At 43.0% G+C, this 22,543-nt stretch overlaps 1 protein-coding gene across 3 annotated transcripts; it reads left to right on the forward strand.

The window, feature by feature from the left end:
* The first annotated feature begins 9,609 nt into the window (after positions 1-9,609).
* On the forward strand, positions 9,610-22,203 carry LOC123427802 (ABC transporter C family member 2-like). 3 transcript variants are annotated; one of them, XM_045111930.1, is made up of 29 exons: positions 9,610-9,712; positions 10,690-11,078; positions 11,478-11,659; positions 11,766-11,805; positions 11,962-12,121; positions 12,238-12,352; positions 12,428-12,508; positions 12,606-12,630; positions 12,729-12,785; positions 13,013-13,078; positions 13,216-13,290; positions 13,732-13,839; positions 13,973-14,107; positions 14,633-14,739; positions 14,833-14,926; positions 15,213-15,380; positions 15,554-15,694; positions 16,267-16,473; positions 16,557-16,655; positions 16,869-17,021; positions 17,512-17,906; positions 18,172-18,352; positions 18,451-18,774; positions 18,861-19,617; positions 19,765-19,886; positions 20,242-20,487; positions 20,993-21,094; positions 21,284-21,605; positions 21,789-22,203. In XM_045111930.1, the coding sequence occupies exons 2-29, from the start codon at positions 10,746-10,748 to the stop codon at positions 21,878-21,880; spliced, it is 4,887 nt and encodes a 1,628-aa protein (XP_044967865.1). In that variant the 5' UTR covers positions 9,610-9,712; positions 10,690-10,745; the 3' UTR covers positions 21,881-22,203. The 3 variants fall into 3 exon arrangements, with proteins under 3 accessions (XP_044967865.1, XP_044967866.1, XP_044967867.1); XM_045111931.1 differs by lacking the exon at positions 9,610-9,712 and adding an exon at positions 9,950-10,076; XM_045111932.1 differs by lacking the exon at positions 9,610-9,712 and adding an exon at positions 10,571-10,589.
* Positions 22,204-22,543: the final 340 nt, after the last annotated feature.

The following is a 22,543-nucleotide window of genomic DNA, read 5'->3' on the forward strand; positions in this document are numbered from 1 at the left end:
ATATAGTCTTCACATCGACACGATTCAACTCTGAAAACCAGATGCGAATTAAACAGTGGGACCTTCGGATATTTTTTTGACATTGGAATCATCGGGTACTTTCTTAAGAAAGAAGAAAAAACAATCTGCCCCAGCCAGGCCAACTAAAAATTGGGGACGAAGATCAATTCGCCTATGATATAATCTGACATTTTTTTGGGAGTTTCTCAATGTTAGGTCAGAATACTTCTTAAGCTGGAATGTAAGGGGCCTCAATTGTGTCAATCGTCGGTCTACTGTGCATGAAGCTATTGCGGCAACTTCCTGTCATTTGGCATGTCTACAGCAAATAAAGTTGAGCTCCATGGATTAGTTCATTTCTGCCTACCTTGGTGGCAAGAGGTTGCGTAATTTTTCTCACCTGCCTGCTGTTGGAACAAGGGAGGTCTTCTGATCTTATGGGATGATAATGTTGTGCAAATTTCTAATGTCACCATAACCGTTTACTGCCTTTCGGCCACTGTACAGTCCACGAATCTGGTACCTCCTTCAAGATCACCCATGTATATGGACCGATTGTTGGAAATATGCCCTGGAGGCAATAATAAAATAATAATAGTAATATTTCCTGTTTTAGGATAATCGTTTATTATTCATGATATAATTGTATCGAATGGAAACACAAATGCATGTGTGGATATATAGACAAAACAATGTGCCTAGTGAGCCTCTAGTTGACTAGCTCGTTGATCAAAGATGGTTAAGGTTTCCTGGTCATAGATAAGTGTTGTCAGTTGATAACGGGATCACATCGTTAGGGGAATGATGTGATGGACAAGACCCAAACTATAAACGTAGCATGTGATTGTGTCATTTTGTTGCTATTGTTTTCTCCATGTTAAGTATATGTTCTTGTGACCATGAGATCATGTAACTCACTAACACCGGAGGAATGCCTTGTGTGTATCACACGTCGTAACGTTACCGGGTGACTATAAAGGTGCTCTACAGGTATCTTCGAAGGAGTCCGTTGAGTTAGCAGGGATCAAGACTGGGATTTGTCACTCCGTATGACGGAGAGGTATCTCGAGACCACTCGGTAATATAACATCACAAACAAGCCTTGCAAGCAATGTGGCTAAAGAGTTAGCTACTGGATCTTGTATTACGGAATGAGTAAAGAGACTTGCCTATAACGAGATTGAAATAGGTATAGAGATACCGACGATCGAATCTCGGGCAAGTAACATACCAAAGGACAAAGGGGACAACATACGAGATTAACTGAATCCTTGACATATAGGTTCAACCAATAAAGATCTTCATAGAATATTAAGGAGCCAATATGGACATCCAGGTCCCGTTATTGGTTATTGACTGTAGAGTGTCTCAGGTCATGTGTGCATATTTCTCGAACCCGCAGGGTCTGCACACTTAAGGTTCGGTGACGTTTTGGTATAGTTGAATTATTGGTATTGATAACCGAATGTTGTTCAGAGTCCCGAATGAGATCCCGGACGTCGCGAGGGTTTTCGGAATGGTTCGGAAACGAAGATTGATATATAGGAATGTTGCATTTGGCTTTCGGAAAGATTTCGGGCATTACCGGTAAAGTACCGGGAGTGACGAATGGGTTCTCGGGTTTTACCGGGAGGGGCCACTCACCCGAGAGAGGACCTAATAGACCCATGGGTGGTGAACCATCCCTTAGTGGGCTGGTGAGGCCAGCCAATAAACCTATTTTGGCTGAAAGCAAAAAATAAAAGGAAAAGGAAAAAACGGAAGGAGGTGGAAAAGTGGGGAAGGAGTCCTTCCACCAAACCGAATTGGAGGAGGACTCCTCCATCTTGGGCTCGGCCGAAGCTCCTCCTTGGAGTAGGAGACAAGCCAACCCTCCCTCTTGTTCCTCCTATATATAGTGGAGGTTTGAGTGGCTTTTGGCACCCCAAGCCATAGTGCATCCCTCTCTCCCTCCACCACTTCGTGAACCCCATAGCTAGTTCGGTACGGCACGACGAAGCCCTCCCGGAGTAGCTCCACCACCATCACCGCCATGTCGTCGTGCTGCCGGAGAATTCAGCTACCTCTTCGTCTCTCTTGCTGGATCAAGAAGGCGGAGATCGTCATCGAGCTGTACATGTGTTGAACGCGAAGGTGTCGTCCGTTCGGTACTAGATCGGGATGGAGTTCGTGGGACGCTTGCGATTCGGATCGCCAAGACGTCCGACTACATCAACCGCGTTTCTTAACGCTTCCCGCTTAGCGATCTACAAGGGTATGTCGATCTGATCTCCTCTCTCGTAGATGATCATCACCATGATAGGTCTTTCATGTGCCTAGGAATTTTTTGTTTCCCATGCAACGTTCCCCAACACCGACCCCTGCTACCTCTTGAGCTTGCGTTGGTTTTTTCCTTTGAAGAGGAAAGGGTGATGCAGCACAGTAGCAGTAAGTATTTCCCTCAGTTTTGAGAACCAAGGTATCAATCCAGTAGGAGTATCAAGCCAAGTTTCCAAAGTACCTGCGCAAAAACAGCAAACTTGCACCCAACGCTAAAAAGGGGTTGTCAATCCCTTCACTATTGATTGCAAGGTGAGATCTGAAGGCGGAAAGTGCAAGGAAGTAAAAGTATAAGGCTAAAAATATGATGTGAAGTAGACCCGGGGGCCATAGTGTTCACTAGAGGCTTATCTCAAAATAGCAGATATTACGGTGGGTGAACGAATTACTCTCGAGCAATTGATAGAACCGCGCAAAGTCATGATGATATCTAAGGCAATGATCATACATATAGGCATCACGTCCGAGACAAGTAGACCGATACTGTCTGCATCTACTACTGTTACTCCACACATCGACCGCTATCCAGCATGCATCTAGTGTATTGAGTTCATGACGAACAGAGTAACGCCTTAAGCAAGATGACATGATGTAGAGGGATAAATTCATGCAATACATATAAGCCCCATCTTTTTACCCTTGATGGCAACAACACGATGCGTGCCTCGCTACCCCTTCTGTCACTGGTTGAGGTCACCGCGCAGTATGAACCCAAAACCAAGCACTTCTCTCATTGCAAGAATCATAGATCAAGTTGGCCATACAAAACACACAACTCGAAGAGAATTACAAGGATATGAAATCATGCATATAAGAGCACAGAAGAAACTCAAATAAGATTCATAGATAATATGATCATAAATCCACAATTCATCGGATCTCGACAACCACACCGCAAAATAAGATTACATCGGATAGATCTCCATGAAGATCATGGAGAACTTTGTATTGAAGATCCAAGAGAGAGAAGAAGCCATCTAGCTACTAGCTATGGACCCGAAGGTCTATGGTGAACTACTCACGCATCATCGGAGAGGCAATGGTGTTGATGAAGAAGCCCTCCGTATCCGAATCCCCCCTCCGGCAGGGCACCAGAACGTGCCCCAGATGGGATCTTGCGAAGACACAAGCTTGCGGTGGCGGAAAAGTATTTTCGTGGATCTCTCTCGTGCTTTTTGATTTTTCGGGGATTTATAGGCGGAAGAAGTAGGGCAGACGGGTCATAGGGGGCCCACAAGCCTGCTAGGCACGACCCCGTGACCACGCCTAGGGGGCTTGTGGCCTCCCCTGGTAGCCTCTGCCTTGGTTCTCACGCCCCCTGCGTATCTTTTGTTCCAGAAAAAATCTTTTCGGAGGTTTTATTCCGTTTGGACTCCGTTTAATATTCTCCTCTGAAAAGGGTCAAAAACACGGAAAAACAAGAACTCGCACTTGACACTGAGTTAATAAGTTAGTCCCAAAAAAGATATAAAAGGCATACAAAACATCCAAAGTTTGACAAGATAATAGCATGGAACCATCAAAAATTATAGATACGTTGGATACGTATCAACCCCTCGTCCTGCAAGAATGTTTTTTTTTGCATAAACCTTGCTCAAAAACCGCCTCCTGGGACCAAATGGTTGGCTCTTGGAGACTTCAACCAGATTTATCGCGCAAGGGACAACAACAAAAGACTCATAAATTCATCACGAATCAACCTTTTTGAAACACCCTTCATGATTGGGAGCTAAATGAGATTCATCTGCAAAATAGAAAGTTCACCTGGAGTAACGAGAGAGACAATCCAACGATGTGCAAGCTCGATTCCTTCTTCTGTAACGTGGAATGGGACACCACCTTCAACACTCATGTGTTGCACGCCCTCTCCTCATCGCTATCGGACCACTGCCCCCTTCTCCTTTCAGATGACAGCGGCCCCCGTAGGCCTCGTTCCTTCAAATTCGAGAATTTCTAGATCTCCATGCCGGGATTCAATGAGGTGGTTCTAAATGCTTGGAATGAGGACAGTAACCATGTTGAGCCTTATCACAGACTATTTCATAAGCTCAAAAAAATCGGGGTTGCGACTTAATGAGTGGAGTCGGAAGTTGTTCTCAAAAGCTAAGCTCCACCTTCACGCAGCTCTCTTGGTGATCCTTCGCCTCGACATCGCGTAGGAGGAACGTACCCTATCAACGGAGGAACAATACCTTCACGCTAGGCTTGAAAGAAAGGTGGCGAGTCTATCGATGCTTGAAAGGGAAAGAAAATAGCAATGTGCGAGAATATCCAGACTCAAAGAGGGCGACGCCAATACAAAATCTTTCACCGAAGGGTGAATGCGAGATAAAGAAAAAACCACATTCATAGAATCCACAACAACGGTTGGATCACCGATCATGAGCAAAAGGAAAATTTGATCCATGAACACTTCTCCAACGTTTTGAACAAGGTGGGTCGGAGATCCGTTGATTTTAATTGGGATGAGCTTGATCTTGGGGAGCATGACCTTTCCGGCCTTGATTCTCACATTACCGAGCAAGAGGTCAAAGAGGCGATCAACCAAATGCCTAGTAACAAGGCACCCGGTCCGGATGGATTCAGCGGCGCCTTCTTCAAGCATTGTTGGCCCATCATTAGGGAATATTTCATGTGTGTCATCCGCTATTTTGATATCCTCCATGCGACCAATTTATGTGGCTCAATTCGGCAAACATTGTGCTCTTGCCCAAGAAGGAGGGGGCGGAGGGGATTACCCACTACCGACCTATTAGTCTCATCCATGCAGTGGCAAAAATTGTTGCCAAGGTGCTTGCTAACCGGCTTGAGCCACACATGCATTCACTCATCTCCCATGCCCAAAGTACGTTCATCAAGAGAAGATGTATTCATGACAATTTCATGTATGTGCGTGGGATTTCGCACAAGGCTTCACAAAGGTAAAACACCGCCACTTCTTTTCAAGCTTGATATCAAAAAAACTTTTAACTCGGTCAGGTGGGAGTACATTCTCGAGCTCCTGCAAACGAGGGGGTTCCCTCCTAGATTTCGAGAGTGGATAACCACTTTGCTTCACACTTCCTCCTCTCAGATCATGCTCAATGGGGTGGCCGGCCCTGCAGTGTCGCACTACTGTGGTCTCCGATAGGACGATCCCATTTCGCCACTTTTGTCCGTCCTTGCGATTGATCCGCTTCAACAAATCCTTAACCTTGCGATGACTCACGACCTCTTTCACAAGATTAGAGGTCAAAGGGCAATTCTATGCACTTCTCTCTATGCTGACGATGCGACAGTCTTCATGGCCCCTATTAGGAGAGATATTGAGAACCTTGCAACACTGCTTAACCACTTCGATAACGTCACAGGCCTGCGCACAAATTTTGAAAAAAGCTGAGTGGTCCCAATCCAGTGTGGACACCTAGATCTGGATGTTATTCTTGCTAGCCTACCGACAATGAGTGCCTCCTTCCCCATCACATATTTGGTCCTACCGCTACCTGTGTGGCAACTTCGGACAAGTGATTTTCAGTTTCTTGAGGACAAGGCATCTAAGAGACTTGTGCCATGGGATGGTCAAAATATCACTTCGGCAGGCCGGTGCGCACTCGTCAAGTCGGTGCTAACTTCACAAGTGATCTACCACATCATTGTTGTCAACCCTCCTCAAAGCACCCTAAACAACTTCAACAAGATCGAAATGGCGTTTTTATGGTCCGGCGGTGAGAAGACTTCCGGTGCGAAGTGCAAGGTCAACTGGCGATTGGTGTGCCGTCATACGGACCTTGGAGGATTGGGCATCATCGATCTCACTAAATTCGCAAGGGCGCCGAGACTTAGATGGTTGTGGTTCGAATGGAAGGAGCCAACAAAGATGTGGCTTGGGTTAGAAAACCCTCGTGACGATCTTGACCGACATCTCTTCTATGCGTTCACACACATTATCTTGGGCAATGGGGCTCACACACCTTTCTGGGACTCACCTTGGATGAATGGAAAAGGCCTATTGACATGGCACCGCTCATTTTCGAGGCATCCACCAGAAAGAAATGGAAGGTTATGGAATCCATACAAGGTGACGCTTGGCTGTCTAAGATCAAGCTCCCCACTAATTGGACAATGAGCCACATTCGGCAAATTGTGATCCTATGGGCTTGTTCACGTGCGATCCACCTTGAGGAAGACATCGACTATGACATCATTTGTAAGCATACGACTAGTGGCCACTACTCCACCGCCTCAGTTTACAAACCACAGTTCCACGATACCACTCGCTCACCCATGACCTATGCGGTCTGTTAGACTTGGGCTCCTCCCAAGGTCATTTTTTTGCCTCGTTGTCTATTCAAAACCGGATTTGGACCGCGGATAGAGTCGAGAGGCGCGGTTGGCCAAATTGTAGCCTCTGTCCCCTTTGCAAGTAGACAGAGGAATCAGTGAGCCACCTATTCTTCAAATGTCGATTCACGTGGAAGCTTTGGGGCATGATTAAGGCTTGGCTAAACCTGGTGCACTTTGACACTTCTCACTCGACGCATGAGTGTTCCATCAAGGATTGGTGGATCAATATGTCCGATAAGACTACTGGCAACCAGAAAGCGATGACGTCCCTCACCATGCTTGTTTGTTGGACGATTTGATGTGAGCGGAATGCTAGAGTCTTTAGGCACAAATATACGCTACCGTTTGTTATCCTCTCCAGCATAAAAAATTAGGCTACACTCTGGATTACTGCTGACGCAAAGCACTTGAGAAACATCTTGCTGCGAGAGTAATGGCTTTGTAATAATCTTATTGCTTTTGGTTGTAAAAGCAACTCTTAACTTCTTAATTAATGAACGAGGCAAATCTTTTTTCCTTCGTTTCAACATTTTTTTGGAAGTGGGGTGGGTTGGGGGGGGAGGTGTCTTTTAGTCCCCCTTTTCTTCGGGAGGTCGTACTGTAATGGTCATGTTTTGTACCCTTTTTCCCATCCATGTATTCACATGCAATCTTTAATGAATGGTTCAAGAAAGAAAAGGCATGACCAAAATGTTGGTACATTGTCGTTGTTGTTTAGATTACAGCAAAATAGCCCTTTTTTATAAGAGCAAGTACAATAAGCTACAGTCAGCAGGCTGTAAGAATTAAAATACTATATTTTTGCTGAGTTGGATGAGAGAGAAGAGGAGAGAGAAGGGAAGCGAGCTCTTTGTGAAGAGCCGGCTCTAGCACGTGCTCCTAGGTGCTTTGTGAGAATGAAAGGTGGGTCATATATGATAAAAGTAGTACTCTTTTGTAGCTAACTATTGTACAAGCTGGCTATAAGATGAACTATAAGACTGCTTATAGCCAGCAGTTGGCTATACTATTAACCATGCTCTAACCAATCGAGCTGATATAAAATTTGGATTGGCTAGTGTTTGTGATTTGGCTCCGTTTCATTTTCCTAGACAAGCTAACAAAAAGATGCTGTGTCAAAAACTTAAATCATTTGTTTGGGGGTGATAAGTTCTCATTTTCCATCACGAGGGTAGCCTCAGCTATACTATTAAACACATTCTCTACAATTGGCAAGATATTTAAACGAAGTCAGATAGACAAATGCATCTGTGGAGTTTGTAGTAGCACCTGCTGCATGCACGTGCAGGTTAGTTGAGCCAACCAAAGGAGCATGTACCACCTAAAGATCAGGAAACCGATAGATGTGCGGTCCAGGACCATCGACCCGGCAAGAGTCAGAAACTGGGCGCGTGGGCACGAGCAGAGATTTTGGCGTCAATCCTGATGCCAACGAGGTTTTACGTGGCCTTGCCAGATTATTTCTTGGGCATGATTGGCAATTGGCTGCAGCCCAGACATACCCTACACTCCACTGCGTGTCGCTGTTGTTCGCATCGGAGCGGCTCAGCTGCGACAGCGAGGCGCGAATCGACCGGTAGGACCTTGGGGATCTTTCCCTTTTGACTTGCCCGTCGTCCCGGTGGCTGTGCGGCGCGGGCCGTCAGCGCTGACGTCCTCCTCCCCCGTGCCTCACCAACCCGCAAGGCATATAGGCACGAGCTGAGCAGACACCTAATCTGCTCAGATTATTATGCTTAAATAAATAATCATGGGGAAAGGTAGCTTTTGTTAGCCGCCTGGGATTAGGGAGCGCTGCTTAGAAAATCCGTTGGAACGCACGGCCTAGTGTTGCTAGGGTTCCTTTCGCAAAAAAGAGAAATTAAATTGCTTGGATCCCACAGTTTTGTTTGATTGATTCCACAGTTTTGTTCCCAACGAAAATGATTCCACACAAGTACTACCACTACATTTTTTTCTCTAAACTATTTTCAAATACAGTTACAAACGTTCATACATATATATATATGCATATACATTTATTTTTATGAATGCGCAAACACATACCCCATCGTATAAACATCTTATATAAACACCTTTCAAAGATTGAATTGGTACATCATGTGAACTACGCGATCTAAACATATGTGCATTTCTTTTACAGTTACGTGCAGCAGAAACACCATGTCAAATACTCCCTCCGTTTCAAAATATAAATAGGTCCACATAGAAAGCAAAATGAATGAATCTATACTTTAAAAAAATATCTATGTTTTAAAATATAATCCACTGTCGAAAAACCTCTAAAAAGACTTATATTTAGAAAGGAAGGAAGTACCAACTGTTTTTGTGTGGTGAAATTTGCGACAAAAATGCTACACATACAGACTGTTACAGGATGGCTACGGACCCTTTCATAACTTTCCTCACCCCTCCCTGATTTTCATCCGGATGGGGCCCAACTCTCACCCTTAATCCAATTAAAACATGCTAACTCAAGAATCAGCCTGTAAACTTAACGTCCGTACATGTAGCATTACCCAATTTGCGGGGAGGCTCGTCAAAACGGAACCCAAATCTTACCTGTATTCGGGAGACGCGGCAGTAGCTACAGCAGCATATTACCACCGGAGTACTTTTTGCCATGCTGGTTCGTTCGTTCACCGGTGGCTCGATCTGTAGAGGGAGGGATCACGTGTCACGCTGGCCTACACAGCGCCGGACCGCGCGTAGAAAATCGCAAAAAGGACAAAGCGGGGCCGTGCGCCGTATTATTCTACGTACACCACCTAAAAAATTCGCGGAGAGAAAGAAATGGAAGAGAATCAGAGCAAGCACTCCTCCTCCTCCTCCTGCCAGTCGCACCCAAAAGGAAAGGAAAGGAAAAAAACAGTGAGTGCAGACTTTTAACCCCCCCACCCCCATGCCAATCGCCAGAATCCAAACCCATAAATAATCCCTCCCTCCCTCTCCCCACCCTCCCTCCCACCTCCCAACGAGACGCAGGGAGGCCGCGAGAGAGATGCTGGCGCTGCTTCGGGTGCGCCGCCGCCGCCGCCTCTCCGCCTGATCCCGCCCCCGCGCCCGCGAGGTGAGCTCCGCCGCCGACGCCTTCCCGCCCAGCCGCGACCGATCTCGGCGCGGCGAGTTTTTTCGGTTGGATTTTCCCCGAGGTTTCTCCGGGGGGCGTGGGCTCCTGTGATTTGGATTGGGTGGGTGCCTTGTCGCGTAGCCCGCCTTTTGGGTGGCTCTCGTTCGTCTCATCTCCCCCGGAGAGAAGAAGATAACTCGGCGCCGCTTGCCGCAGAAAGGTTCCCTTTCCAATAAGCCTCTGGTTATTACTCCCAGAGCACCGCGTAAAAAGAGCTGCGAAGGCTCGCGGGAGTTCCTGCGGGGTTTGGACCGGCTGGGCGCGTATTCTCTCGGGACGATGATGATGAAGCTTTTTTCTTCATGTACTAATTCCTATTTAACTCGCATGATAGGCGTGTTCCGTCTGCAACACTCGTATCGTATCTGCTTGACTGCTTTCCCATGGATTCGGTTCAGGAGGCGAAAAACATGTCGAGCTTTCTGCGTTTTGTTTTTCTCCTCTCTGTTTTTTTTTCCTCTCCACCTTTTTGTGCTTCAAATCCTGTTTGTGGACCGTGGAGTCGATCGTGCGCGATGAGCCTCGTGCTTCATGCTCTGGTCAACGCATAGAGGTTTAGTGAGGATTATGCTTAACCTGCGTGCAACGAATCTGTATGTGATAGTAGATTGGTTAGCTGCCCGAAGTCTTCCTTGCTGTACAGTTTTCGTTGACCATTTATTGATTGAAGGCATTTCTGTGTAGTATACTGATGCTGCAAGTGCATTTATTGCTTGGCTACCTAAGACTCTGCTACCTGTTTAGTTGGTGCAGAATTTTGTGGGCACATTGATGTTGCCAACATTACAGTGATTGATTGGCTGGCACCGAAATCTTTGTTAGTTGTTGCCCATTTTGTTGGTACATACGTTTGTAGGATACTGCAGGTCATTGGCTGAATTCTCTCTGGTTTCGTTGCTTTTGTTTCTTGAATTCAGGGGGAGATCAGAACTGAGCGAGGACTGGGGGGGATTGCTAAGAGGGAGGCGTCGAGATGGGGTCCAAACCACTGGAATGGTACTGTCAGCCGGTGAAGGATGGGGCGTGGTCTCGCGCTGTGGAGAGTGCATTTGGCGCATACACACCCTGCGGCATCGACACCCTGGTGGTGTGCATCTCGTACCTCGCACTTTTCTGCGTTTGCTTCTATCGAATATGGAGGACGACCAAGGACTACAAGGTGCAGCGGTACAAGATACGCTCGCCCTACTACAACTATCTGCTTGGGCTGCTTGTGGCGTACTGCATAGCAGAGCCGCTGTACAAGATTGTCACTGGTACCTCCATCATGAACTTGGATGGGCAGTCTGGCCTTGCTCCATTTGAGGTGAGAATGCTTCATATCGTCGTTGCCAAATCTTGGCTTGATTTGTATGGTGGTATGCTATTCCTGCTTGACGAGTATATTTCCCGAGAACTGCACAGCAATAGATTCTAGGGCTACCTGTACTTATGCAGTGAATAAATATTGTGTTTCGTATGCATCTCACCCACAAGTGACTATGACTGAATTTATTTTCGCTGCAGCAAACTGGCATGGGGTATAGTTACGTGCCACCTACATTATGCAGATAAAATCTGAATGAGTATATAACCAGTTACCTAGACTTTAGCTTTGACAATATTTTGTCAGTGGCGTTATATGCACTTCTTTCAGACATTTACCTCTTCCAAATACTTGTTCCCTTTAGCCTTTTCAGTCACTTGAAGATCTGCCTGTCTACAGGTTACTTCCTTGGTCATCGAGATTGCTGCCTGGTGCTGTATGCTTACAATGATTTTGCTGGAGACAAAAATTTACATCACTGAATTTAGATGGTACATCCGGTTTGTGGTAATATACGTATTGGTTGGGAAAGCTGCTATGTTCAATGTTGTGCTTCCAGTGAGGCAGTACTATAGTTCAAGGTATAGTACTTGATGAAACTTATTGGATGGTACCCCATAGAGCTACCCTGTTTAGAGCTCTGTATATGACTATGTGTAGGCTAACTTATTTATTTTGCTTATGCAGTTCAATATTCTACCTATACTGCAGCGAGATAATATGCCAGGTTTGTCTCTTTGTTGTCTACTCTCTCCATTCCTTCATGAAAGGCCTATATTAACTGCTCAAATTCAAGATTTGACCAATAGTTAATCCATTAATATATGCATTATGTACACAATTTGATACCACTCTGCTGTATACTGAACACATTTTTCTGCAGTGCATTTTTGGAATTCTCATGGTGGTGTATCTGCCTAGCTTGGATCCCTACCCGGGTTATACTCCAATCAGGAGCGAGTTGCTTGTCGATAATACTGATTATGAACCCCTTCCAGGAGGAGAGCAGATTTGCCCTGAAAGACATGCCAATATATTATCGAGTGAGTGGATATAAATCATTGCACACTATCAGATACTCACATAATACCCTTCTCTACTCTCATGACCTCTACAACTTTATTGATGTAAATCTGCTTGCCTTGTTGCTTTTTTACAGGGATATTCTTTTCATGGATGACCCCTCTAATGCAACAAGGATACAAAAGGCCCATCACTGATAATGATATTTGGAAACTCGATGATTGGGATGAGACTGAAACATTGTATAACCGGTATGTTCTGCCACTTTTTTTGACTGAAATGTGGGTACTTGTACATGCAAATCTAACATTAGGTTCTTGTCTCAGATTCCAGAAATACTGGAACGATGAACTTCAAAAACCAAAACCTTGGCTGCTACGAGCTCTCCATAATAGCCTCTGGGGAAGGTAAAGTACATATGATACCTATATTCTCAAAATCTCCAGGGTGCAGCTACTCGCCATTTGATTTGTGCTAACGTTTATTATTTTTCTTAACTTTCAGGTTCTGGCTAGGAGGATTCTTTAAGGTGTGTATATAGTCTGTTAATTTAGAAGATCCATCCTTTCAATTCGACCACAATTATTTTTGTTAATCTGGTAACCATCTCCCCTCCCAAATCTGTAGATTGGCAATGATGCTTCTCAATTTGTTGGCCCAACCGTATTGAGTCTTCTGTTAGAGGTATGCTTCTCATTTCATGACATTTCAGAGTCAAAACAGCAAAAGCTCTGTTTCACCAGTTATATGTTTCCACCATACTCAAAACTACTAGAGTGATTTTAGAACACGCTGAGAAATGTTGCATATCTTAAATGTTACATCATAAATGTTAGATTTCCTTTGCTCTCGCCTAGTGGAGATGCTATTGTTAATTCTGTGTGCCACTAAAGGTTGGTGTTTTGTGACAGTCTATGCAAAAAGGTGATCCTTCTTGGAATGGGTACATCTACGCTTTCTCAATCTTTGCTGGAGTGGTATGGACTATTTTCATCTCTTGCATGCTGTGTACATTATATTTCTTTGCTAATGACGTGTACTTGAACTCGCAAGCAATGCTTCTTGTGATTTGAAAACCCATTTATCCTTGTTAACTTTCTGTACCATTCTTCAGTCACTGGGAGTTCTTGCTGAAGCACAGTACTTTCAGAATGTCATGCGGACTGGTTTCAGATTGAGGTCTACATTGGTAAGTGTTATATATCAAGGCCTAAAAAGTACATCACATGCCTTTTAGCTTTCTGTTAAGAGAGTCAACAGGCAACATGGACATGTTTTTTAGCTTACCTCGCGACTTACTAGTTTACTTTCCCTCAAATAAATTATCTTGGCTGTCTTAGCTGCCCTAAAAAACACATGGTTAGTAGTCACTAGTCACACACTTATAAAATTTAGTACTTTCAGGAAAGGGTTATAATATATTTAGTGTCCAACAAAAGATACCCTGTTCCAAACTTCTAATTTCTACGTTAAATTTTTGTTACACTACTTATAGACATAGGCAAATGTTACTTTTGCCGGAGAAACTGCCAAGAGCATTTCTTTTCAGTCTGGACATGTGGACTACCCCCGATGTTTCAGGAATCACTTCATATTTTTTAGAATTTTTTTGTGGTTTTCTGTTTTATAGATTGCTGCTGTTTTCCGTAAGTCCTTGCGACTGACCAATGATAGTCGCAAGAAGTTTGCTTCTGGGAGGATTACAAATTTGATTTCAACCGATGCGGAGTCCCTTCAGGTATGTCATTAAGACTCGGTTATTGTTTTCTATGCCAGTGAGGAGGGAGAAATGTAGTGTGTACATTACATACCATACATGCTGGTAATTTGTCTCACTTTGCACACTTCTAATTTTATCTTTACATTTGCAGCAAGTATGCCAGCAACTTCACAGCCTATGGTCTGCTCCTTTTCGCATTGTTATTGCCATGGTCCTGCTATATGCGCAACTAGGTCCTGCAGCACTTATCGGTGCCCTCATGCTGGCTCTTTTGATTCCTATTCAGGTATATTTCCTTATAAGCATATGCAATTATGGAAACTCTTATGTTGCATCTTGAAGTGTGTCTATGATCTCTGTTCTAGTCCCAAACATTACAAATATGTGAGGGTGATGGCATTGGCTGCTACATGTGTTAGAGAAAGATGTTTTTCATATATAGATTCTTGTGCATAGCCTAGAGTTCATATTAGAGACTTCATATGATCATGTAACTGTGAACCCACTGAGTTCCTCCCAGAAACTCCTGTTTATGATTTTAAATGTATTTAGCCAGATATGTAGTTTGGAGTTGACCAGAGCTGCAATAACTAATATCCAGAAGGGGTAGTGGTTGAAGTAGTTCTCTCACTTGCAGTCATAATTGAAATCCTTGATCATAGTTCACTTCATTCTACTGCTTTTCATAAGAATGATATATCTCCATTAGATTACAGTAGTTTTACTCTTATTTCTTTCAATTTTAAATACACATTTTATGCTTTCAACATTTGTTGTTCTGGCTGAAATCGTTGTGTATTCATTTTAACAGACAGTTATCATAGGCAAAATGCAAAAACTTACCAAAGAAGGGTTGCAAAGGACTGACAAACGAATCAGTCTCATGAATGAAATATTAGCTGCGATGGATACAGTCAAGTATGCTTACATCTACTTACACTTTCATTTGTAGTAATAATACTCTTATAATGTATTTTGGTATTAAAACGTCCCAACTGTTTCCTTGTTTAGATGTTACGCTTGGGAGCAAAGTTTCCAGTCAAAGGTGCAGGACATCCGTGACGATGAGCTTTCCTGGTTTCGCAGTGCTCAATTGCTTGCTGCGGTATGTTCCTCTTTTACTTGCACAAGGTCCTTGGAGATAAGTTGTCTTGTTTCAAGCTTCATTGTGCAGTGTATTCATCTGTCCTTTTTTATGTTGGTTGTCACACGGACTTCTTTGGTGCCATATGCCCATATGAGAATCGAAGTTCCATGATATAGCACCAACTCTATTGGTTGTTCTTAATCCATGGGTTTTACTTTAAATAAATTAGTGCTTTTACTTGACTACAAAACAGAACTGAGAGTTTTTACATTCACTAATCTTTGCCTTTCCTTGCTTGTTGCAGCTGAATAGCTTTATCCTCAACAGTATCCCTGTCGTTGTCACGGTGGTTTCATTTGGTGTTTACTCTCTGTTGGGGGGTGAGTTGACAGCAGCAAAGGCGTTTACCTCTCTTTCACTATTTGCAGTGTTAAGGTTCCCACTTTTTATGCTGCCAAATCTGATAACTCAGGTGAGCAATAATGCAAATCTTGTTTTCATGAATTTATTTTGCAAAAATACTGACAAGTTAGGCATTGTTGATTTTTCTATCCCCCCCCCCCCCCACACACACCACACACACACACACACCAGCAATTCTTTTGTCTGGTTGGCTTACTACTTGTTTTCTTTTAAATTCAACAGGTTGTTAACTGTAAGGTTTCACTGAAACGACTGGAGGATCTCCTTTTGGCTGATGAGAGAATACTTCTGCCAAATCCACCTATTGATCCTCAGCTTCCAGCCATTTCTATCAAGAACGGAAACTTTTCATGGGAATTGCAGGTATATTAGGTCCACATGAGTTTGTTTGCTTGTCAATGAAGTTATAATTTTGTGCCACAAGTGTGGCAAATTGAGGCAAATGTTTGGTTGCAGCCACACTTGTGGCATGCCACACTTTTTCAGTCACATACCCCACTTGTCATAGACTCAGTTGCTAGCCAACTTCTGCCACAAGTGTGGCGACCAATTTGGCCACCACAAAAACTGTGGCATTCCACACTTGTGGCACACAAGTGTGGCAAAGTGTGGATGGCAACCAAACATGCCCTTACTATTGAACACTAGTCTTCTGATTCTGTGGCCCAGATATTGCTTACAGGAAAACATTCACACAGCTTGACACCGGAATAGAATATTCATAGTCTAGCAGCTTAGCATGCTTTGTTAATGGGAATGACAACTGCAAAGGAGCAGCTAATTAATGAATAGGCGAAGATGTATTTTAGTTCATAACGAATTGGTGGTTATTTTAAGGGTGCTATTCCCCATTAGTGAATATGAAGATATTTCCATTTCGCCAGTTCTCTTATTTTATGGCGTTGCTTAAGAACTAAATTTTCAAACATTGACAGGCCGAGCGACCAACACTATCAAATGTCAATCTGGACGTGCCTGTCGGCAGTTTAGTTGCAATAGTAGGAAGCACTGGGGAGGGGAAGACTTCTCTTATTTCTGCAATGCTTGGTGAAATACCACCAGTATCAGGATCAGATACCTCGGTGGTCATTCGTGGTTCTGTGGCTTATGTTCCTCAAGTTTCTTGGATCTTCAATGCTACCGTAAGATACAGTATCGTTATTGCTATCATTCTGCTAATCGAACCCTTTATGACTGTACGGAGAAATATCTGTGATATCTACAGGTCCGGGATAACATATTGTTTGGGTCTCCATTCCAACCTCCACGCTACGGGAGAGCAATAGATGCTACTGCATTACGACATGACCTTGACCTGCTCCCAGTAAGTTCAAGTTCCAACTATGCCCACTTTACGAAAATAAAAGTTTGAAATTTTGGAAAATCTTGCTGTCATTTGACAAAGTGACCTTGCCAGTGAACAAGTTTCTAGTTTTTCATTTGGGCTGGTTATATTCAAGTTGTGCTTTTGTACAGTCTGCTTTGTTTCTTTCACCTACCAACTGACAAAGAATGTATTTTCTTGTCCTTGTTTCAGGGTGGTGATCTCACAGAGATTGGAGAAAGGGGAGTGAATATTAGTGGGGGGCAAAAGCAAAGAGTTTCAATGGCAAGAGCTGTTTATTCTGATTCAGATGTTTACCTATTTGATGATCCACTGAGTGCATTAGATGCCCATGTTGGTCGACAGGTGCATTCGTCTTGCTTCCTTTCTGATGCTTTCTATTTTTTTTTATCTTTGTGTACTCACATAATCGATGATTAGGAGTTGGTGATGGTGTTTCTTTGGTTGATATTAGTCATCCTTTTGTCTTGACCTCTTCATACCTAGGTGGCAAAAAGACAGTATTGGGCGTTTTAAACATTAACGTTCTTTCGTCAGAAACAGTTCAAGAAATGTGCAATGTTGTGCAAATTTTTAACTTGATTTCAACAGATATCCAAGATATAACATCCTCGCTTGATAATATGTAATTGATACACTGTTCATGTAGTTCTTTGAACTCCCCACTTTACAGTGTATAGAACTTAATTAATTAAAACCATCGGGGAGGTTTTATGGCATTGTTTTGGCATGTATCAGAGCCATGTTTTTGGTGCTTGTGTACATATTCATCCATGGACTTTTCTCAGTGTTAATACTACTGCATAATCTTATTAATTACCCTTTATGAATGCAGGTATTTGATAAATGTATCAAAGAAGAGCTACGGCACAAAACTCGGGTCCTCGTTACTAATCAGCTGCATTTTCTGCCATACGTGGATAAAATACTGTTAATCCATGATGGAGTAGTTAAAGAGGAGGGTACATTTGATGAACTTAGTAACACCGGGGAGCAGTTCAAAAAACTTATGGAAAATGCTGGAAAGATGGAGGAACAAACGGAAGAGAAACAAGACGAAAGCAAATCACAGGACGACACAAAACACACTGAAAATGGGGCCGTAGTAATAGCTGATGGTGCTCCGCAAAAGAGCCAGGATAGTTCAAGTAAAACAAAGCAGGGAAAATCTGTTCTTATTAAGCAAGAGGAACGTGAAACTGGAGTTGTCAGTACGAAGGTCCTTTCACGGTAAAAGCTACTACCGTGCAATATCATATTTGATGTATAATACAGTGTAGAAAAAAGATCTAAAGTAGGCTGATGATTGTGCATAAATCTGTGTTAGCATTCTCTATGTTGCCTGAAGCTCGGCGCTTTTTAAATTACCTTTATCCATATATGGGTATCAATTAGATTTGTAGCATCTTTAGTAGTTTTAAATATTCTATTCTACAAGACTTAATAGATCATAAAGCCCTAGAAAATATACTTACTTACTATGTTTACTTTGCAGCTATAAAAATGCAATGGGAGGTATCTGGGCGGTGTCCGTCCTCTTCGTGTGTTATGCACTGACTGAAACTCTACGGATTTCAAGTAGCACATGGTTGAGCATTTGGACTGATGAGGGTTCTCTGAAAATCCATGGCCCTGGTTACTACAACTTAATCTATGGCATTCTTTCTTTTGGGCAGGTACTTATACTCATTATCTTTTCTTTTTACACTTTTTTTTGGTATGTGCGTCTGATTGATCACATGTGATCTGACAAATTAACAAAATTTTGGTTTAGGTTCTAGTCACTCTCACGAATTCTTACTGGCTGATCACGTCAAGTCTTCGAGCAGCCAAGAAGTTGCATGACTACATGCTCCGGTCTATATTAAGAGCTCCCATGGTATTTTTTCACACCAATCCACTTGGACGGATCATCAACAGATTTTCGAAGGATTTGGGTGACATTGACAGGAATCTTGCTGTCTTCGTCAACATGTTTATGGCACAAATATCTCAGTTGCTCTCAACATTTATTCTCATCGGTGTTGTCAGCACTATGTCTCTTTGGGCTATCATGCCGCTTCTGATTTTATTTTATGCAGCCTACCTTTATTACCAGGTAATTTCACGCGAGATGACTATTAAACAACTGTAACTTTGTTTTTACGCTTACCTTCTTGCCACTTTATAACCTTGTTTTCTCAGACCACATCACGCGAGGTAAAGCGCATGGATTCTATTACCAGGTCTCCTGTGTATGCTCAATTTTCAGAGGCATTAAATGGTCTGTCCACAATCCGTGCCTACAAAGCCTATGATAGAATGTCAAACATCAATGGGAAATCAATGGACAACAACATCAGGTTCACACTTGTGAACATGAGTTCAAATAGGTGGCTAGCCATCCGGCTGGAAACATTGGGTGGCATCATGATATGGTTCACGGCAACATTTGCAGTCATGCAAAACCAACGAGCAGAGAATCAGAAGGCCTTTGCTTCCACGATGGGTCTTCTTCTTACTTACACCCTCAATATCACCAATCTGCTCACAGCTGTTCTTCGTCTTGCTAGTCTTGCTGAAAATAGTATGAATGCTGTTGAACGCGTGGGGACATACATTGAGTTACCTTCTGAGGCTCCTCCTGTCATTGAGGATAACAGGCCACCTCCTGGTTGGCCATCATCTGGTATCATCAAGTTTGAAGATGTTGTGCTTCGGTACCGACCAGAACTTCCACCTGTTCTTCATGGAATATCATTCATTATTAATGGAAGTGAGAAGGTTGGAATAGTTGGCAGAACAGGTGCTGGTAAATCTAGCATGCTTAATGCTTTATTCCGAATCGTGGAACTGGAGCGTGGGAGAATATTGATTGATGATTGTGACACTAAAAAGTTCGGAATTTGGGATCTGCGGAAAGTGTTAGGAATAATACCACAGGCACCAGTCCTGTTTTCAGGTTTGTTACTATACATAAGATCTTCATATGTGCTTTATGTAAATTAGTACAAGAGTTCTGTACAGAAATCCAAATATGTGTTTCTAGCTTATTCTTTCGGCGACTTCAATTATTTGTTTGAACGATTGTTTTATGTATGGCTACCAGGTACCATTCGATTTAATCTGGATCCTTTCAGCGAGCATAATGATGCAGATCTCTGGGAGGCTCTTGAAAGGGCTCATCTAAAAGATGTCATAAGGAGGAATGCTCTAGGACTAGATGCTGAGGTAAGCTGCATGTTTACTTTTATTTATGTTATACTGTCAATATATTCTTTGATATCCTGTTCTTTTGAAAAATGATAAATTCTTGCACAAATTTATCAGTTTGTTGTGCCAGACTAACTGTAGAACATGGAACCGGCAAGCATCTGGCAATCTATGTAGTTCTAGGAGTTTGTTTAGAATGTTAGAAATTGGTTGCTAAACAATAGACTACTGCTGTTTTTCATATAGAGAATTTAATGTCGAATAAAGATGTGGAGCAAACTTTGGTCCCCTTTACCACCTTTACTGTAGCTCCCTTGTTCTTTTAAGAATAATCAATATGGAAAGTTCTCGCTGAGCATCACTCTGTTAACAGGTTTCTGAGGCTGGTGAAAATTTTAGCGTTGGACAGCGGCAGCTGCTGAGTTTAGCTCGTGCATTGCTACGAAGGGCGAAGATACTTGTTCTTGATGAGGCAACAGCAGCAGTTGATGTTCGAACTGATGCTCTTATACAGAAGACAATCAGAGAAGAATTCAAGAGTTGTACAATGCTTATAATTGCTCACCGCTTGAACACTGTCATCGACTGTGACAGGTTGCTTATTCTAAGTTCTGGGAAGGTATGATACTGAATAGAGCTTTGCTCTTTCATTCTCGGGCATGTGTCTACAGCTTTTGCTCTTTCACCCCTGGACATGCATCTCATTTGAATTGGTGCTACTCCCTCCGATCCAAATTAATTGTCAATGCTTTAGTACAACTTTGTACAAAAGTTGTACTAAAGCAGCGACAAATTAATTTGAATTGGAGTACTATATTCATGTCATGTGCTGATTTTCCAAAGTAATGAGTAGTCCTGTTTATTTCGAGCTGGTCAAAGCTGGGATTTACTAGCTGGGCGTGGACGGTTTTTCGTTGTTTTTTGGATTCTAACAAGAGTCCAAGGGTGTGTTATTGACCTACTTTTTTACAGCTATGGCATAAATTGTTGCAAGTAGATCTTTGCACTCCACCGGAAGAAGTTTATACTGACTCGTTTTTTGTATTCAATCACACATGGTTTATTCTGTTTGCCCCAACTGCGCAACTATTGGTACCCCAAACTAAAGTAATATTCTGTTTCAGATTTCAGAATTTGACACCCCCGAGAATCTTCTGAGCAATGAGGACGGTGCTTTCTCCAAGATGGTTCAGAGTACAGGACCTAGCAATGCAGAATATCTTAAGGTAATCGGCAGCTGCTACCATGTTTATTTTCTGTAATGTTGTCATATGCACTTCTGCATAGAATATAGAGCTAATAATGGCATAATGCCTATCGTCATTAACTTGGCTCAAATATACATAGTTGGCCTACTTTCAGTGTGTACATTGATAATGTGTTTTGATCCATTTTTTCTGTGGAAAACCGAACAGTCTCTTGTGCTTGGGAATGGTGAAGAGAGGCTGCGAAAGGAAGAAAGTAAGTTGCAAGATATTCAGAGGAAATGGGCTGCGTCGAACCGATGGGCTGTTGCTGCCCAGTTTGCGCTTGCTGCTAGCCTCGCGTCATCCCACAGTGACCTTCTCTCGTTGGAGGTTGCCGAGGGAAACAGCATCCTCAGGAAAACTAAGGACGCAGTAATCACCCTGCAGAGCGTCCTTGAAGGGAAGCACAACACCGAAATCGAGGAGTCACTCACTGAGTATCAGGTTCCACCTGATAGGTGGTGGTCGTCACTTTACAAAGTCATCGAAGGTAACTGCTTAGTTTAACTTTCTGACACACTTTCACGCCTTTCCTTTTCAGTAGTATAATTCTGAAATGCTAGATAACGTGCGGCATAAAATTTAACCACTGCCACTGACAGGCTTTTCGTTATTCAGCTGTATTCCTACTAATCCGACCCCATGCTAAAAATCTGTAATGTGTTAATTTCAGGCCTCGCCACGATGAGCAAACTGGGTCGCAACCGTCGGCAACCTGGTTACAGTTTTGAAAACCACGGGTCTATTGACTGGGATCAAATTTAGGTGTAGAACACTGGCATTGCAATGCTACTGAATCCCTGAAACCGCTGTCTGGAGGCGTGCACTTAATAACGTTCGGTTTAATTTCTACAGTCTTGTAGTACATTCTTGTACATTTTATTATCGCCAGTACATTGACGTGCAAGTGTGGAGTTACTCAGTAGATCCGCCGACACCTAATCTCAAGGCGAATAACAAGGGGGATTTGTAGCAGTAGCAGTCTTGTAATGTTGTCCGCATGGGTTACATTTCTTGTGCACAGTCTCGACAATCAGCACATCTGAAATTTTGATAATATTGTGCAATTAGTGTATGTAGATTCTTTATGTCCTGATGGCTGCATTTAGTCTTTTAGTTTGTTCAAGTATCACATTCCTCTGTCTCAGAGTACCAAGTTTGAGATTCTTCCTAGTCATAGAACGAACATTTCCTCAACGGTTCATGTAGTTGTTCGGATAGGGCTCTATATCTGTGGGATCCCGACTTATGCGTCGAGATCATCGAATGCACGTGTACAGTGATGCCAGAGATCAATGTTTATTGAACATACAGATACTGAATAACAAAAGCCTTACATTTGAAATTAACGTCTAATACAGTAAAGGACCGTGATGTCAAGTCTTACATAGATAGGGTTAAGAAGGCCAATCACACCAACACAACTAC

The sequence above is a fragment of the Hordeum vulgare genome, chromosome 2H (genome assembly GCF_904849725.1).
Source record: "Hordeum vulgare subsp. vulgare chromosome 2H, MorexV3_pseudomolecules_assembly, whole genome shotgun sequence".
Lineage (NCBI taxonomy): Eukaryota > Viridiplantae > Streptophyta > Magnoliopsida > Poales > Poaceae > Hordeum > Hordeum vulgare.

Bases quoted from the DNA above. Each gene is read 5' to 3' on its own strand.
- LOC123427802 (XM_045111930.1), top strand. From the start codon at position 10,746: ATGGGGTCCAAACCACTGGAATGGTACTGTCAGCCGGTGAAGGATGGG. The intron at 13,291-13,731 runs GTAAGTGTTATA...TCTGTTTTATAG, and splicing joins TCAGATTGAGGTCTACATTG to ATTGCTGCTGTTTTCCGTAA. The intron at 19,618-19,764 runs GTTTGTTACTAT...TATGGCTACCAG, and splicing joins GGCACCAGTCCTGTTTTCAG to GTACCATTCGATTTAATCTG.